This window comes from Phycomyces blakesleeanus, assembly GCF_001638985.1.
Source record: "Phycomyces blakesleeanus NRRL 1555(-) unplaced genomic scaffold PHYBLscaffold_5, whole genome shotgun sequence".
NCBI classification, from domain to species: domain Eukaryota; kingdom Fungi; phylum Mucoromycota; class Mucoromycetes; order Mucorales; family Phycomycetaceae; genus Phycomyces; species Phycomyces blakesleeanus.
In genome coordinates, this window is record NW_017265138.1 from 2,397,886 (window position 1) to 2,416,675 (window position 18,790).

Genomic DNA, 18,790 nt, shown 5'->3' on the forward strand with positions numbered 1-18,790 from the left:
AAACTATAGTAAGGGGATAGTACAATTGAGCCAAGAATCATCAAAATTTTAACAACCAAAAAAAATAAAAAAAAAAGAGGGGGAGAACGGGAGAGTGTGGGATGGGAAGGGATGGGAAGGATGGAAAAAATTGTACCAAAAGAATTAAAAAAGAAAGTAAGAGGCTTTTAGCTTATGAACACACCAATAATAACGCATAGTTTTTGGTTTCTTATTGATTGTCGTCCTTAAGACTTTTTCCTCTTTTGGGAAAAGGATACTTTCCAGTTCTTTTACTGTTTGATGGGATAGCCTGTTTAGTTGTTCATGGGAATATCTTGTGAAAAGATGGCAGGTTTTATGTCAAATTTTGACCTCATATCTTCTTAAAAATCCCCCAACCAAATCAGCAAATATAGACATCAAAATAATAATAATTATAATTATAATAATATTTGTATTTATATTTTAATATATCTTTATATATTGAACACAATGTATTGTACCTCTGTAGCCACACCGTTTTCTCTTTTACCATTTTGTTTCTTTTTTTTTGACAGGCTGATTAGTACAAAACCAAACAAGTAAATAAACTTGGACAATTTGGTGTCATGGTCTATAAGTCGAATATATATAAATGACCGCAAGCCACGTCTCTCAAGCAAGTCTATTTCTGATTATTGAGCATGTCTTGTGCGAGACTGCCAATGTACTGGACCCTGCGTACATCATATAGATTTTTATTACTTTATTTGGATATCATTACTATCCATACAAAAAGAAAGAAAGAGAGAAAAAAAAGCCCTTTTTGTCTTTTTTTTTTTGTCTTTCTTTCTTTGGTACTAAATAATACTTTATGTATGTATATAAAAGAGTATAGATTAGACATGTACAAGGTACAGTTTGGAGAAGAGAAATAAACTCATTTGATTTGTTAGCAAAGGCTTTGGATAATTGACCAAGAGGTTTATAATTACTGATTTAGTTTCTTTTTTTTTATTGTAAAGAAAATTAAGGATAAAGAAGAAGAAGAATAAGAATATAAACTATTTCCTTTTAGAAATCTATTTTATACATGTGGGTAATTGGGTAAGTGAGTGTACATAACGTAGAAACTAATAAGTTTTTGTTTTTTTTTTTGCAAGAGGCGCAAAAATAATAATAAAAAACAAGATGATAAAGAAGAAGTACAGGCAAACAAATAAGCAGAAAAACAAAAAGATTCAAAAAATAATAAGTGTGTATGTGAGTGTGTGGTTATTATATATAGTAATAAAAAGAAAATAAGCAGGTAAATAATTGGTGGTTTAGAGTCGATACTTGAAATGAATAGATTCATCTCCAAGAACTTCAATTGCTGCAATATCGTCTGGTTGTTGTTCTGCTTCTTGTGCTTTGATAGCCGCTTCTTTAAGCCTATTCTCACGTTGCAAGAGACATCTCTGTAGGATAGCCAAACAGACGAATGCAACCAAAAATCCGAGATTGATACTGTGTCCACGGACTTTGGTTGAGGAAATATTAGTTGGAGAATGTTTCTTTTTTAAAGAGCTTTATACTTACTGTAACGAGGTGCATCCGAGGCACGATAAATATTAGATCCTACTAGACCTACGCACATTATATATAAATATATAGTAAGACAACTTGCTTGATTACAAAAGAAAAGAAAATTTCAAGTGACTAATATATTACCAGCTGAATTGTTTGCAGATACGGCCATTGCAGTTGCAACACTCTTTTTCATGTCAGGTGCAATATTGCTTGTTAACCAAGCATTTACTATTGGATTGATGACAAATATGCCGGCTACTGCGACACAAACGGCTGCATATAGAGCATCGCGCGTAGTAAGGAAGCATAGTAGTGCATATCCAACCAAACAAAATATAGCACCGCCCACAGCATGAAAAGCGCGGTCCTTGTGTCTATCGGAAGAGTATGCAAGACAAATCATCTAAAGAATTTTTGTTTTGATGCATTAGTGCGATAGTTATATGTATATATTTAATATATACATATATCTCAAACTTACTACCACAACTGCACATAGATACGGGGGAGCTTATTTTTTTTTAAAAAATAAAAATAAAAAATAAATAAGTAAGCAAGCAAGCAAGTGAGTAAGGAAGGCTTACCTGACATTAAGTTGGCAGATAGCTTATCATTGTATCCCATTCCACGCACAATCAATGGCAGGAAGCTATGTACATATATATGGTTTAATAAGTGTGTTTAGTACGTAAACCTTGAATGGAACAAAATATTTATATTTTACTTTGAGATACTGGTGTTTGGTACACTGCCGCAGAAGAACATGACCATCCACAACCAGACCTTCCAGTCTGTAAGGGCTTTGAATGCTTGTTTTTTGTTGGTGGCGTTCAGGTCGCCTAATGTGAGATGACCGTGATCGAGAGGAGAATCAACTTCGAGTCTTTTGACAGCCAATATGCGCTGTTCGGGTGTGAGACGGGACCATGTGGCAGCCGATGCAGGTAGATAGAACCTACATAAATATTTATGTATTTATGTATGTAGAAAATAAACACTTAATACTTTTTTGGACTAGTACTAGTACTAGTAACAGTGATATTGATAGGGATATTGATAGGGATAGGGATAGGGATAGCAAATAGTGCTAATGCTAGTAATAACAATAACAATAACAGTGATAATAGAGTTTGTATTTGTCTTACCATGCAATGAGAGCCATCAATACAGTTGGAATACCTTCGATAAGAAACAGCCACTATAGTAATATGAAAGAGTAGGTTGGCATGGTGTGGTGTGGTTTAGATTTACAGTATATAATAGAATAATATTTTTATATATGTAATAATTTACCTGCCACCCAGTCATTCCATGAGATCCTCTTAATTGAAGAATGCCATACGCAAGTACACCAGCTATAATATCCGTGTTATTTTTCTTTTCTTTTTGACCTAATAGAGTGCTTATATAAATGCAAATTTACCGTATGCATGAGCAGCCACTGTAGACCCCCAAAATAGAGCTATGCGAGTTGCCTTTATTTTAGAGAAAAAGAAAGGTTAGTATAGCTGTAGATAGCTATCATGACACCTTTCCAAAATAGAGTCGTTCTCTTTTTTTTTTGTTTATATAATTTATGTACCATTTCATCCTTTTTGTAAAACTGAGTCAAGAAGAACAATACACCTATTGATAAATGTATTAGATGACAGTCAAGACACCCAATTATTCATTCTTGCCTGGAAAGAACCCGGCTTCAAAGAAACCAAGAAAGAAACGAAGGGTCATCAGTCCAGCATAGTTCTTTACACCTGCATGGCAACAGGCAACAATACCCCACAGAAACATTAGGGTAGGTAACCTAGATTGATCATTTTGGATAAATCACAAACCCAATTAAACCAAAAGAAGAAGAATAATTGAAATAAATAAGTAACCAAGTAACCAAGTAACCAAGTAAAGAGAAGAGGTATAATGCTAATAATGATCTAATCTAATCTTATTTTTTTTAAGAAAAAAAAAAAGAATTGGAAAAGAAAGAGGTTAATTACCATCTACGAGCTGTTAGTCGTTTGAGGATCATATTGCTTGGAATTTGGAAGATAAGAAACCCAGCCTAGAACAGAACGTTTGAATTTAATACGATTTTATTGTACCTTTTGCTTCTTTTGGTCTTGGATACCATCAAGGTTACATTTTAACTTACATAAAAGATAGTAACGCATGTATTGAATTGGCCAGGTGTTATGCCAATGTCTTGTTCAAAATTGTCTAGGACAGCATTTCCTATGAACCGTATGTTGGTTATCAAAAATGAAGAGAAGGAAAAATAATAGTAATAATAATATTTTACCAAGACTGGATCGATCGAGGGATGAAAAGAGATACATGAAACTCAAGAAGGGTAAGAGCTGTGTATCAAACTTGCGAACCAGACGTCGTTCAGCATCCACAGCTGACTGTGGATCCTCTACAGCATCTAACAAAGTCATATTAAAGTAATTATAATTATGAAGATTAGAAAGTAGAAAGTAGAAAGAAGTAAAGCAGAGAAAAAGAAATATTGAAGTAATAATGTTATATATATAAAATATTATTAATATTAATATAAAAAGAAAGAAAAGGAAAAATATCCATTGATTTTATTACGTGTTTCTTGGGATGGAATTGACTGATAACTGTATGGCATCGTCGTGTGCTGAAAATCAATCAAACAAACAAGTAGTAGGATATAATCAAGAAGAAATGTATAAATATAGTTATTCAAATAAAAGACACATACACATATACGTCTATTTATAATACACTATAATATGTATAGTCTGCTTAAATATAAATAAAAATTGTATTTAAATATATATTTGAGATAAAGAAGTCCACCAAACAAAAGATAGGTAAAGAAATATAGATAGAGAGAAAAGAGAGAAAAATTATCCTTTTCTTTTTCTTTTTCTTTTTCTTCTTCCTTTTCATTTTGATTTTGATTTTCTTAAATAGTCAAAGCCAGAGAAAGCAAAAAAAAAAAAAGGTTCATATCATCTGACCATCGGACAATTTGATTTGAATCTTTTTCATTTTTTTTTTTATTATTTATTTTAAAGTCCAGATCAAACACATTCTACACTTCTTTATCAATTACTAATGGAGCAATTCATTCAACAGCACAGACTTGAGGATGCAATACTAAACAGTTAATATCAATATTATTCTTAAATACTCTTATTGTATATACAAATATAAATATTCTATCTCTAAATGACCATACTTAGACGGATTGGATCAACCCGAGGAAATCCTTACTAAACCAATGCCTGAAGTCCAAAGAGTACTCAAGATCACCAAAGCAGACTGCAACACACTCTATTCAGCCGCATCCTCCGAAATCTACGATTGGAGGAAGCGACACCAGACAGTAGATGACCTTTCGGAATCAACAATTCAACTTGGTGATCCTGGCTTTGATAAGATGTTAGGAGGTGGAATCCTACTAGGTTCAGTAACAGAAATAGTAGGAGAAAGGTAAAGTAAATCAAACAAAAGAAAGATGTGTAAATGAAATCAATTGAGTATATGCTTATGGGCTATACATAAAAATAAATAAATCAAAATCAAAATCAAAATCGAATATATATATACAAGTTCATCTGGAAAGACACAATTGGGTCTTCAACTCTGTTTTGCTGTTCAAAACCAATACATGCATGGAGGTACCTTTTAATGCAAGCTCTTTCTTCTTTCTCTTCTTCTTCTTCTTTCGTTATCTTATCATACAGATAAGTTAAAGTACAAATAGTAAACTTAATTGATGAGCATGTGAGTGCGCGTGTGCTTATGCGTGCATGTGTGCATGTGTGCATACGTGTTTTGTATATAACATTCAAGTATTTACTTGTGTGTATTTTAGAGGCTGTGTATATGCACAGTGAAGGTCGATTACCAACCCGTCGCCTGGATGTTCTTGGGCATCATTTATGTCCTCAGGATGCAGACCAGACAAAGCGCAGAATACACACTATGCAGCTCACAGAAGACGGTCCCTCTCAATATTTCTCTTTGGCCTATAAACTTCCTTTCTTTATCCAACAGCATCCAAATGTACATTTGGTTGTTATTGATTCCATATCAGCTCTCTACAGAGGCCAGCCGGATAGAGACAGGTTCGAACAAATGGAAGAACTGTGTGACCTTGGGATGCGATTGAAAAAGATGGCTGCCACACACAATATTGCCATAGTGGTTATAAACCAAGTATCAGACCGTATAGACCAAAAAGATGATCAATTGAGTGTTAGTAACAGTAGTGGTAGTGGTAGTGGAGTAAGCGAGTGGATGGATTTGCAGATGTTGACTCCACAGACACCTTTGAGTATATTTATCAATTCACTTCAAAAGAAGCCTGCACTTGGACAGGCACTGGCTTACTCAGTAACAACCCGTATCAGACTAGCACGTTCTCTATTGATGGATGACCGCAAAACACGTCGCATAGGCTGTGTTGAATTCTCACCTTTTGTGGCCCGTCAAGCTTGCGAGTTTACGATCAATGAAGGAGGAATCAAAAGCAACTTTGGTTAGCAGTCACATGTGACCTTTTTTGACAGAACAAATCCACAAACTTTTCTTTTTTCTTTCTTTTTGGTTTTTATATTATTATTATTTTTTGTTCTTTAATTTTTCATATACATTTATACATATTACCTACTCTTCGCATATAAAGGGAAAACAAAAGAGCACCCACCCACCTACGAACATATAAAAATAAATAAATAAATATATATATATATATACACATCGTATATACTTTACGAATAACAAGCCAAACCGGAAACGAACCTGAAAAGAATATATATACATATATTAAACAAAGAGAAAAGAAAATATGCCTGCTTCTATTCAACACAAGGCATTATTGACAGCATTCTGGCCTGGAAGACCTGACAGATGCGCCATAGTCTCCAAAGACGTCGATTTCCAACGAATGCGAGTATATGATACCAAGAGTGGACATGTCGTAATCGATTATAACGCCGAGAACAATGAACAATTCACCTGTTTACGATGGGGTCAGATCAAGCAGCAAGGAAAGGTGAGATTTTCCTTTAATTTTTTAATTTAAAAGAATAATATTCCAAATAAGCTTCTTCTTTTTTTTTTTATATATATATTTTACATAAATATAATTTCTTATTTTTAATAACAATAATGAATTAATCTAATCGAATCGAATCGAATCGAATTGAATTGAATTGAATTGAATTGAATTGAATTTATTTTAATAATTTTTAATTAATTAATTAATTAATTAATTATTTGTATGTATGTATGTATGTATATGTTTTTTTTTTAAATAAAATAAATATAAAATAAACAAATATATACATAAAAATTATAGAGTTCAAATGGATTGGTGCGTGTAATCGTATTGGGCACTCAGTCAGGATCGATTTTGTTCTATTCAACTGTCACCAAATCGATTATCAAAAGGCTTCAGGGCACAAAACCCGTCACAGACTTTGTACTGACAAAAGATGGAACCATTGGTTATGCTGCTACCAACGAGCTGTTTGTTACCCAATGGAATCTCGAAACCGAAAGTGTCCAAAGGTAATAATCTATACATATATATTTGTGAACAGAATCTTAATCACATATATAAAAACTTTATAGAGTTTGGTTAGAAGATACTCAAGAAACTACAAAATTGGTATTGGATCACGATGATACATTGATGGCAACAGCTGGAAAGGATATTCATTTGTGGGATATTAAAACCAACAAAGTCTTAAAGGTACAAAAAAAATAATAATAATAGATATTAATGCAAAAAAAAAGAGAGAAAGTATTGACAATATGAATTTTGTTATATTTCTATTGCTATTCAAGAAATATACAGGCCATTCTGATGTAGTGACCAAAATGCTATTCACAAAAGATGACAAACACCTGGTGTCAATTGCAGAGGGCGATGTACATGTTCATGTGTGGAATACATCTTTACAAAACCAGGACGTAACAGACTTGGCTGGCCTGGTTATGTCTGAGCCAGCGATCGATGTCGATGTGTCTGGAACCGGGACAATCCTGGCCGTATCTGTGGATGGCAGACTTGGATTGTGGGAAAACCCTGTTTCAGAAGATGCGCCTGTTATTGTGACCCGATCAGCAAAACGAACACCCAGTGCGATCATCAGAGTCGTCACAAAGGACAGCGAAAAGAACGCCGTGCCTCTTTTGGCAGCCGTGTTTGGAAACAAAGACGAGGTTGCGTTTGGACGTGGATCCGGACTGACACCTCAATTCGAAAACGTATCCTATCGTGACAGCGACGGCAACATTGTTCCCGAAACCGTCCTGACCCGTTCATCTATCATCACTATCGATTCGATCTCTTTACCTAGCACACCATCAAACCAGAGTTTGCTGATCCTTGCCCTAAAGGCCAACGATACAGACCATATCAACCGCTGCCTTGTGCCAGAGCCAGAAATGATCCGTGCAAATGTGATGCAGTTACCTACTGCACAAGTCGTCCCACTTGTTCACCATCTAATGAACCGTTTAAAAACCTCATGTTCCAAGAATCTGGTGGTGATCATGTGGTTCAAGACAGTCTTGCTGGTTCATAGTGCGTATCTGATGACCAAGCCAGCCTTGGTTACCAGTCTTGCCGGCATTCACAAGAACCTCGGTAGTGCCGAGAGATTCCCAAAGACTCTCGCACTTCAGGGCCGCCTCGGACTCATTCAGAGCCAGATTGACGCACGGACACGGCAGATATGGAACACCGAGAATGACGACGATGATGTTCTCGAGCAGTCCGAGTCAGAGTCCGAGTCAGAGGAAGAAGAAGAAGAGGAAGAAGAAGAAGACGATATGCTCGATCTTGTTGGTGATGCTGATGCCATGGAAGAGGTATGTGCCTATTAAATTCTTATGTTTATATATATATATATATATGTAGCTAGATTTTTAAAGTAAAGTGAGATGATGTTATGTTATGTTATGTTATGTATGTATGTACTAATGATTTGTATAGGACACTGTAATGTTTGCAGAAGAACAGGATGAAGCTGCGTCAGAGTCAGACGAAGAGAGCGAGGATGAGGAATAAGCCATTAAATATAAACCAATCATCAATAAACCATTTGCAATACTTAGAGATATATATATATATATATAATAAAATAAATAAAAAAGAGTAAGAGTAAGAGTAAGAGCAAGAGGTTAATGTTGATGTTGACGTTGACGTTGTAGTGCATAGTGATACAAACCCTTTTTTGTTAACAGAGAGACCTAAATCCGAAAAATCAAGCTTTAAAATTCAAACACCCGCTCTTTTTCTTTCCTTTTTTCTTTTTCTCTTCCTCTTCATTTTATTTTATTTTATTTTTTTGCCCTTCTTCTTCTTCTTTCTTCTTTCTTCTTAAATTTTTCTATTTTTTTTTTTTTAAATTTTTTACATAATCCTGAGATGCCATTCTTTCGTAAATTAGCACATAAAGTCAAGGATAACATTAAATCCAATCTTCATGAAATCATCTATAGCAAAGATGAAGAAGACGAGCGTGAAGAAGAATACCGTTCAGGGGACCATAGACACAAGTCATTTGCTCCTGTGCGCCACGAAGCAGAAGTAAAATACTTTGTTGATGGTCACGACTACTGCTGGTATTATCAATATAGTCTTTTTTTTTATTTTTATATATCTAAAATTTGTCTGTGACCAATCTATACGTATAATATACTTTAGGGCCGTATCTGAAGCTATTGAGAATGCAAAGACCTGTATTTTTATTGAGGACTGGTGGCTGGTATGTTTGATAAAATGGATTTATATATAAAAATGAAGGCCCAACTCAACTCAACTCAATTGAATCGAATTGAATTGAATTGAATTGAATTGAATTGAATTGAATTGAATCTTATTATAATTAGACTCCAGAATTGGTAAGACATTTTGGTTAAACCAAAAAAAGGCATTTTTCTTTTTTTTTCTTTCTTTCGATATTTTATTATTATACCTACTTTTATTATCTTTATCAATTTTTATTGGTTCAAAAGAACTACAATCATATTGTCCTTTGAGGCTTTGCATACTTTACTTTACTTTACTTTTTTTTACTATTTTACTTATTGCTTGGCAATCGGACTTGCTGAAACTTTCCAGTATCTCCGAAGACCCCCAGCCAAGTACGACCATTTTAGAATTGATCAACTACTGAGACGTAAAGCTGAAGAAGGTGTCAAGATTTATGTGGTTGTGTACAAGGTAAAGAAAAAAAGAAGGTTTATACAAATCATAAGCAACACTTTTAAGTTCAAAAAAAAGTATATACAACAATGACATATTTAGGATTAATAGATAAATATATATATATATATATAAAGACAGAGATATAACTACAAACAAATATGTAATATTTGTACCTGTTGGCTGATGTTGTTTGTGCGCTACGATTGTGGCGGGGGGGAAATGGCTAATAGGAATTTGGTACAACCATGCCTCTCGACAGTCGTCATACAAAAGATGCTCTTCAGACCCAGCATGAGAATATCATAGGTAGATTATATCTTGCGTGTGTTTGGGTTTAATACTCTATATATATATATATATATATATTATAACAAAAGTTGTATTTAATCTAAAAGAATCTTTGATATTTGGCAGTCCAAAGACATCCTGATCATGCTGTTGGTGGAACGTTCTTTTGGTCTCATCATGAAAAATTTGTGGTTATTGATAATGCAATCGCATTTCTGGGAGGATTGGATCTTTGCTTTGGGTAAGAAATAATAATAAAAATAAAACAACAATTCATGTCTTTTGTGGTTATTAATTATATAAATTTTTTTTTAAAAAAAACAAAAAAAAAAAATAGTCGATGGGATACACACACTCATCGTTTAGCTGATTTCCACAGCCCTGAACCAGGCATGGAGATATTCCCAGGTATGTAACTCTCTTATTCTTGGGTTGCCAGAAAACAATAAAGGCACAAAGTGAAATCGGAAAGCTACTAAACATAATGTTTTCTATAGGTCAAGACTATAGTGATGCCCGAGTCAGAGATTTTGAAGAAGGCAAGTCAAATCAATATCATAGGAAAATTGACCATATAATAACAAGCATATAGTGAAATCATGGGATATGCGCTTGATTGACAAGACGGTTGTGCCTCGGATGCCATGGCATGATATTTCTCTCTGTGTGGTAACAACTATTAAACACCTTTTCTTACTTGTGAGATGCATTGAGATCCTAAATTATGTATATAATGTATATTAGATGGGTCAACCTGTGCTGGATGTTGCTCGCCATTTCTGTGAACGTTGGAACTATGTCAAGTACTCTAAAGCAAACACAAAGAAGAGTATGCCCTGGCTCAAGCCTCCGCTCGGTGGCTATAGCTCTGACCAGTCCTTCAAAGTACCTGGCTGGGAGAATCCGATGCACAAACATGAGCACTACCCATCTGGCGTTGAAGACATCGAAGGTTCATGCCGTGCACAGGTTCTTCGGTCTAGTGCTGATTGGAGTTCAGGAATCAAATTAGAGGTAAGGAAGTAAATTATATTAAAAAAAAAGCATATATTAATCTTTCTCTAAATAATATATATATGTATATATTTATAGTGTTCAATTCAAACAGCTTATATTGATGCAATCAAAACTGCCCAGCACTGTGTTTATATCGAGAACCAGTTTTTCAGTAAGGAAATCCTTAATTCCTTAATTTATTAGTTGTGGTTGTTGATTATTACTTTTTTTTTGTGTGATTATTAGTTACCTCAACTGAAGAAGACCCTCAATTCATTGTCAAGAATTTGATCGGCAAAGCCATCGTAGAGCGCATTATCCGCGCACACGAAGAACGCCAGAAATTCAAAATCTATGTCTTGATTCCCTTGATGCCTGCCTTCCCTGCTGATCTTATTACCAAGGCTGCTGCCTCAGCAAAGTAAGTCTTAATGATAATAAAGAAAATTTTAATGATTTATTCAATTTAATCTAATCTTGGTTTTTTTTGGTTGAATTGATCAGAATGGTTATGCATTTCCAGTATATTTCCATTTGTCGTGGTAGCCGGTCAATTCTTGAGAAACTCAAGGCTGCCGGTATCTCCAACCCCGATGAGTACATCCGGTTCTACAGTCTCCGAAGTTACGATCGTATCAACCGTAACAAACTCGAGGAAATGTTGGCCCGTGCTGCTGGATACTCACCCCGCGACCAACAGCTGGCCGAAGCTGGTCAGTCAGTCAATGCACAGAGGGGAATGTTCTTCCATAAACCGAACCAGCCCGGAGAGGAGGTCAGGGTCCCTAGTTTCGAGGAGGCGGCTGCCCTGAGAGAAAAATATAAACGCGATGCCGAAACTGTGTTCAAGGTCGATGACTGTATTGCATCGGATTCAATTGCCCACAATGCCATGGCTGGTGGTGATGTCGAAAGCGAGCCTTGGGTAACCGACACTGCATTTGAGGCCACTCGTGATGAGTATTCTGAACGGGAAGAAGCAATGGCATACGTATCAGAAGAGCTTTATATCCACGCCAAACTTATGATTGTAGATGGTAAGACAAGAAAAGCAAAAAAAAAATTGAATACAACAGAATATATGTAGACTAAAAATCATTGTCGTTTAGATCGTCTTGTTATTATGGGATCAGCAAATATCAATGATCGTTCTCAATGTGGTGAGCGAGACTCTGAAATTGCACTTCTTGTCGAAGATCAAGACATGATTCCATCCATGATGAATGGTCGCCCGGTAAGCAAAAAAAAACACGATTTAAAGCAAGATTGCCAAGGAATATATATTTATATAATGTGAATCTTTGTTGTTTAGTATGATGCGGCTCGATTTGCTGCTACATTACGTCGTCAATTGTGGAAGGAGCATTTGGGTCTATTGGAAGATCAACCTTTGGATGTTTTGAATGATGCAATGCTGCCTTTGCCTGTGCCTCAGATCGATTACACTGACACTGAGGAGGATATTCTGGTCCAAGATCCGCTTTCTGAAGAGAGCCTTGATTTATGGAATTCTACTGCCAGTATTAACACAGAGGCATTTAGAGCTGTGTTCAATTGCGTGCCTGAAGAAAGTGGTCAGTTATACGATAGATAACTTAAAAAAAAATATTTGAGAATCAAATGTTTATATGTAGAAATACTCGTGGTAAACTTATCCCTCCTCTCTCTCTTATTCCATCTTTGATTAGTGAACAATTGGGAGGAATACAAGCAATTCTACCCTGACCCTGAGAAAATCAACATTGGCCATATCAGTAACCCCAACATGCCTGTAGATGAGATTAGAGGTCATCTCTCCAAGATCCGTGGACACTTGGTCGAATTCCCTTATGGCTTCCTAAAGGATGTTGATCTTCAAGGCGAATCGATCCCTGTTATTAGCAATGTTGTCCAGGAATTGTACACTTAATCATCATCACCATTATTATCATTATTATCATTATTATTACTATTATTTTAGCTTATTTTTATGGCCCTTTTTTTTTTTTTTTTTTTTTTACAATAATTATAAAATTAATTAAAAAGAATATTATTGAGATTATTAAAGTCGATTGAATTTGATACAAGAATATTCGATTTTTTTTTAATAATTAAATTCATACAAGAAAAGCTTTATTTAGTTGGCCACACGTGCACGTCTCTTCTTTTGCTTTGCCTAATAAGATAACATTTCAATTTGACATTAGAAACCCTTGGAGTATCAGTCCACACACAACAACAACAATATCTTGAGAATTTTACCTTGAGCTTTCCCTTGAGTTTAGAAGTCTTGTTAGGTTTTGTTGATATTTCACGTACGAGCTGGAAGGTACTGTTCTCAGCAGACATTGTGGCAGGCATGGCCACTCTTTGGAAGATTCCTCTTGTAAGTAATGACAGCATTGAAATTGTAAATTGATAATTAAAGGTTTTCCTCTTTTTTTTTTCCTTTCTTCTTTTGTTTATTTTTTTATTTTTATTTTTCAGTTCATCGATTTTAATGAGCGGGATTTTAAGAGGTTGCCAAGGAAGCAATTCCTATTTTTGGATTTTATATTACGGATTTTACTTATTTATATATATTATTATTATTTTTGACTCTGAAGAGCAAAATAAAAAAAAAAGTAAAGAGATTTACTGGATTGACTGAGAGAAAATAGGCAGAAAAAGAAAAGAAAGAAAGAAATAAAGAAAGAGAGAAAAATTCTAGAACTTGATCAGCAGCTAATTATTTGCCTCTTCCAAAATGTTTCTCTCTTTTCTTCTTTCCCTTCTTCTTCTTCTTCTTCTTCTTCTTCTTCTTGCCTTTTTTTTTTTACTTCTTTATTCCTTTTAATTTGATTTAATTTAATTTAATTTAATTTATTGCTTGAAGCTGTTGATAAACTCGATAATACACATCCTCGAACTACCAACCCACAAGAGCTGTATATTCTATATACTGAGAACCAAAGAAATAATAACGAAAGAACGAAAGGCAACCATAGCAACCACAACAACTACAGCAACCATAGCAACAGTGTGAAAAAAAGGAGCCTCACATTCTCGACTCCATTTTGATCCCATAAATATATTTATAAAATATAAATTTTTATATCTATATTTATATTTATATTTATATTTATATTTATATTTATATTTATATTTATATTTATATTTATTTATATATACATAAATATAAATATATATATATATATATAAATATATTTGTACCTGTATATCTTCTATTCACCGTTCAACAAACCAAACCAAAAAAAAAAAAACCTTCTTTACTTAAAAAGAAAATAATCATTTGGGCTGGCAAAAGCTGCTTATTTCATCAAACCCCTCAATTCTGTCCGTAATGCTTCAAGAAAAATACATTGGCCTCACACTGGCCATGTGCTCAAGTGTCTTTATCGGTCTCTCATTTATCATTACAAAAAAAGGCCTCATTAACTCAAAACGGCGTCATGGTAAGTCTTTGCTATCGATCGCATCACAATAGGTCCGTGCATCTTAAGCAGTATATTTAAACGCGCTTTTTTCATTTCATTTTATTTTATTTTATTTTTTGGTTTGGAACAGGCAATGCAGCAGAAGAAGGAGGTCATTACTACCTACGCAATTGGACATGGTGGGCTGGTATGGGAACAAGTAAGTAACCTCAAGTGATATTTCTAGTATAGCCCTACACACACAAATAAAGGGGTAAAGAATATAATATAGTAATCATACATATGTAATTTACACAAAACATATTAAGAGAATAAGAAAGACGGCAGACATACATAGATTATATATATATATATATATATATATATATATATGTATATATGTATACATATATGATTCTTACAGAAACTGTTAACTATAGTGGCCGTTGGTGAAATCCTCAATTTCTCGGCCTATTCATTCGCCCCTGCTATCCTCGTAACACCCCTTGGTGCCCTTAGTGTGATCCTGGGGTAAGACAATAAATTACAATTCAAGAAAAGGATATGAAAGCAAAAGTGAAAGGAAAAGGAAAAGGAAGAAAGGGAAACTTATGGTCTTGTGTTTTAGAGCCATATTTGCATCCCTATTCCTTCGAGAAAAACTTGGTGCTATTGGAAAGATCGGATGTCTTTTGTCCGTAATTGGTGCAGTTATTATCGTACTACATGCTCCAGAAGACAAAGAAGTTACCTCAATCGATGAATTATTATTCTATGCTCTCCAGCCTGGTAAGTTTATCTGTACAGAATTAGAAGAAATACGATATATATATATATATATATATGTGTGTGTGTGTGTGTGTGTGCGTGCGAATTGTATAATACTTATACGTATATTAGCATTCATGACCTACTGTGCAATGGTGGTTATTGTGAGTCTGATCATGATCTATTTGGTCGTCCCTCGTTATGGAAAAAAGAACCCCTTCGTCTACATCTCCATCTGCTCACTTGTGGGTTCAGTCTCGGTCATGTCCATCAAAGCTTTCGGAATCGCCCTCAAGTTGACCTTTGCAGGCAATAACCAATTTACACATCCTTCTACCTACGCATTTGGTATAGTCGTAATTGTTTGCATCATCACCCAGATGAATTACTTTAACAAGGCCCTTGACCAATTCTCTACCAATGTGTAAGTTGTCTTCTTATTTGTCGATCGATAAATACAAACAATAGCTCAAATATCCTCTACATTGCAGTGTAAATCCTATCTATTTTGTCATGTTTACTTCAAGTGTATTGGTTGCATCGGCCATTCTGTTTCAGGGGTTCAACACAGATAATACCGTAAATGTAGTCTCGTTGATCTGCGGCTTCATTATCATTTTTGCAGGCGTCTATCTCCTGGACTCCATTGCACGTGGCGCTGGCGCCGGTGGAGGAGGAGGAGGAGGAGTGGGAGACCATCTAGGATCTCCAGAAGAACAGGGCTTCTTAATGGGTGAAGACGAAGAAGATGCTATGGGTCTCACTGATCTAAGTGCCTCGGACGAAGAAAGGTTAAGACGATCCAATAGATAGATAATGTCATGTATTAACCCTCTTTCTCTTTCTCTTAAATTCCCTACATCTTCTTTTCTCCTTCTTATTATTATTATTATTTTTTGTGTTTTTTTTTCCTTTCTTTATATTCTTCTTCTTCTTCTTTTTTATATTACTTTACATAGTTTCTTGAAAGGCCTTGCCAATGCACATAGACAGACAGATTTATAAAAAGTGTTGAATGTTTTCAATGTAATAAAAAAAACAGCCCTTTTTTAATGTATAAAAAATTATATAAGTAATAAGTAATAAGTAATAAGTAATAAGTATATGTATATGTATATGTATATGTATATGTATATGAGTATGAGTATGAGTATGAGTATGATTATGATTATGATTATGATTATGATTATGTGTATGTGTATGTGTATGTGTATGTGTATGTGTATGTGTATGTATATATCTAATTAGTGAATAAGTGTAAACGTGTATAATAGAAAGTAATTAGGCTGGTTCGATCTCAAGGCTCAGTTCTCGAATCTTCTCGGTTGTCAAGGCATCGACTTGGAAACAAAGATCATTCAATGCCTCACGGGTCTCGAACGAATATCGACGCGCCAGATTCTGAAACGTAAGCACTCGCTTGATCACAGTAGCAATAATTCTGTGCTTCCTGAAATTGACCAGCGATTGTTTCAATACAGGAGAAATGGGCGTGTTCTGAGTATTGGCCTGATAGATCTTGTGGTTCGCGCGATCAGGCTCGATGTAAGCTGGCTGCTCCGAATTGAAAACGAGATCAGACAAGTAAATCCCCAGGAACGGAATGCAACCACCAAACGGCAACTTTATCTTGGTCTTACTAGCACCGTTGTGCGTACCCGGCATTTCAATCTGAACCTCGGTGGGCGACATGCCGTATTCCTCTGCCACCATCATCATACTATCTCTGATGGATTTCCAATTCCTCATAGGGGACGTAAAAGCCGAGAGCTGGTCTAGGAGTTTCATCTCAGACGTACCAACCCGCGACCATGTTTTTCGAAGGCGAGATACAGAAGGAGATTGAAGTCCCAAAAGAATCTGCACGAGCGTAGCAAAGTTGCAGAACAGTTTGCATTTCTGATTTTGTTTTTTTATATATGTAATCAAAAGGCAGTGTATTTTAGTTTTATTATTCTCTGCATTCCCCACCATATTATCAACTTACTTGAGCTAGGCGGATAAACTTCTCAATAACCCGCACGCGTTCATCGATCTGACGCGTCCGTACAATCTCACTAGCCACCCAAAGACAGACCGCATTGAACCGTTTGATAACCTGCTCGACACCACCGTGATCCTTGCGTGTCAGCTGAATTTGACGCGTCCGGCGTGTGTAATTTATATCGTTGTTCTGCCGTCCAAACAAATCTTCTTCCTCTTCTTCCTCTTCATCTTCTTCATCTTCATACCCTTCCGTAGGTCCGAAATCTCCCTTCATGGCGTCCATTTTTGTCCATTTGCAATGAACCATCTCCTCCCAATTTACATCCAACAACACCGTCTTTTCAATCAAACACAACTGTTGAGCCATATGCTCTGATCGGTACATCAGGATAAAAGAGCGGTAGCCCCAGTTGTTTTCTACTCGATCATGGCTTATCATACTGGTTCCCAGAGAATGAATCGGGCGAGGGATCGATGGCATCGAGACCGCACTTGCACTCTTTGTAGGATACCTTCCAGGAGAAGGCGCAGACGCTGACGAGGGTTGGACAGTTGGGTGGATTGGCATCAATGGTCCCGCAATAGACGCCGATTGGTCTGTCACACACGATTGTTGGGTAGCAGCTACACTTAGGCCACCACCATCGTGATGATCGAACGGTCCGGCTGTCTGGTTAATAGTAGACGAAGTGGTCGTAGCTGAGAACATCAGGTCAGTCGAGGAGCCTCTTCCAGGCATCCCGTGTGGTGATTGGGTGTCTGTTGGATGGATATTCGAAAGAGGTCGAAGATAACTCAGATAAAGAGGTCCATCTCGTTTTTCCATTGTTGGCATAGGCTCCTTGGGGGCGGCCACAGGCTCGAACACCGGTCCACGATCGAAGCTAGCCCCTCTTCGTCTTCTCAGCTCCATACTATGGCGTCGTTCATCGTCACCTTCGGGATGGAGTAACAAGCTGATGCGCTTACATTCTTGAGTCCGTTCTGGAATCTTGCTACACGTTGCACACTCGCATTGGAGCGAGTCCTGACGCAGTGCCTCGGCAATTCGTATCACCATCTGTCCAGCTGGAATAACAGGATTTGACTTCTTTTTACGGATCGTATTCTGCTGCTGCTGTTGCGGGGTCTGAACTGTTTCGGGAATGGGCTGTATTTGTGCCTGGGACTGTGGTTGTGGCTGTAGCTGTGGCTGTGGCTGTGTTTGTGTTTGTGTTTGTGCTTGCGCTTGTGTTTGTGTTTGTACTTGTGCCAGTGTTAGTTTTTGTGCTTGCAATTGTGGTGTTGGTGGGGATATCTCAACCTGAGGTGATATTACAAATGGTTGATCGTTTGGGGTGGAAAATACTTTGGCAATTGTCTTTGCTAGCCCGCGTCTGCCGTTGAGATCAATTTGCTTGTCATTTAAGGGTGTCGGTGTGAGGGAAGGTGCGGGGTGATCAGCGCGGGTTTGGTCATAGGCAATGGCTTTAAAAGATTCAATCGAAGTTGTTTTTAGGCTCTTGGATTTTCTTGGCGATTTTTGTTGATCTGAGCTAGCCTGTGTTTGAGTTTGTTGCTGCTGTTGTTGTTGTTGTTGCTGTGGTTGTTGCTGTGATTGGGGTTGCGGTTGCGGTTGATTGTGTATCTT

At 36.2% G+C, this 18,790-nt stretch overlaps 5 protein-coding genes across 5 annotated transcripts; 3 read left to right on the top strand and 2 right to left on the bottom strand.

Moving 5' to 3' along the window:
* Positions 1 to 966: 966 nt before the first annotated feature.
* On the bottom strand, positions 967 to 4,348 carry PHYBLDRAFT_180372 (hypothetical protein). Its single transcript, XM_018438303.1, has 15 exons — positions 4,123 to 4,348; positions 3,827 to 3,952; positions 3,680 to 3,759; positions 3,525 to 3,589; positions 3,213 to 3,334; positions 3,116 to 3,159; positions 2,957 to 3,008; positions 2,827 to 2,888; positions 2,679 to 2,731; positions 2,258 to 2,488; positions 2,118 to 2,182; positions 2,015 to 2,043; positions 1,675 to 1,936; positions 1,543 to 1,590; positions 967 to 1,483 (listed from the first exon to the last, which is right to left on the bottom strand). The coding sequence occupies exons 1-15, from the start codon at positions 4,160 to 4,162 to the stop codon at positions 1,287 to 1,289; spliced, it is 1,476 nt and encodes a 491-aa protein (XP_018295247.1). The 5' UTR covers positions 4,163 to 4,348; the 3' UTR covers positions 967 to 1,286.
* A 264-nt stretch (positions 4,349 to 4,612) lies between these two features.
* Positions 4,613 to 5,062, top strand: PHYBLDRAFT_158108 (hypothetical protein; the record flags this gene model as incomplete). The annotated part of the gene is made up of 2 exons (XM_018433735.1): positions 4,613 to 4,663; positions 4,743 to 5,062. Coding segments are annotated over 2 exons (305 nt in total), but the record flags the coding sequence as incomplete, so codon positions are not given.
* Positions 5,063 to 9,025: 3,963 nt separating this feature from the next.
* PHYBLDRAFT_714 (hypothetical protein) lies at positions 9,026 to 12,862 on the top strand (the record flags this gene model as incomplete). The annotated part of the gene is made up of 17 exons (XM_018442463.1): positions 9,026 to 9,141; positions 9,224 to 9,284; positions 9,409 to 9,420; positions 9,641 to 9,742; positions 9,958 to 10,033; positions 10,142 to 10,256; positions 10,353 to 10,423; positions 10,513 to 10,535; positions 10,601 to 10,684; positions 10,760 to 10,871; positions 10,968 to 11,029; positions 11,108 to 11,183; positions 11,312 to 11,432; positions 11,516 to 12,048; positions 12,121 to 12,245; positions 12,324 to 12,585; positions 12,700 to 12,862. Coding segments are annotated over 17 exons (2,114 nt in total), but the record flags the coding sequence as incomplete, so codon positions are not given.
* Positions 12,863 to 14,244: 1,382 nt separating this feature from the next.
* Positions 14,245 to 16,230, top strand: PHYBLDRAFT_123162 (hypothetical protein). Its single transcript, XM_018428911.1, has 6 exons — positions 14,245 to 14,445; positions 14,558 to 14,626; positions 14,847 to 14,937; positions 15,035 to 15,195; positions 15,307 to 15,598; positions 15,666 to 16,230. The coding sequence occupies exons 1-6, from the start codon at positions 14,334 to 14,336 to the stop codon at positions 15,985 to 15,987; spliced, it is 1,047 nt and encodes a 348-aa protein (XP_018295250.1). The 5' UTR covers positions 14,245 to 14,333; the 3' UTR covers positions 15,988 to 16,230.
* On the bottom strand, positions 16,197 to 17,581 carry PHYBLDRAFT_123163 (hypothetical protein). Its single transcript, XM_018428912.1, has 5 exons — positions 17,465 to 17,581; positions 17,162 to 17,371; positions 16,885 to 17,073; positions 16,747 to 16,803; positions 16,197 to 16,692 (listed from the first exon to the last, which is right to left on the bottom strand). Exons 1-5 carry the CDS (start codon positions 17,543 to 17,545, stop codon positions 16,456 to 16,458), a joined length of 774 nt encoding a protein of 257 aa, XP_018295251.1. The 5' UTR covers positions 17,546 to 17,581; the 3' UTR covers positions 16,197 to 16,455.
* Between the last annotated feature and the right edge of the window lie 1,209 nt (positions 17,582 to 18,790).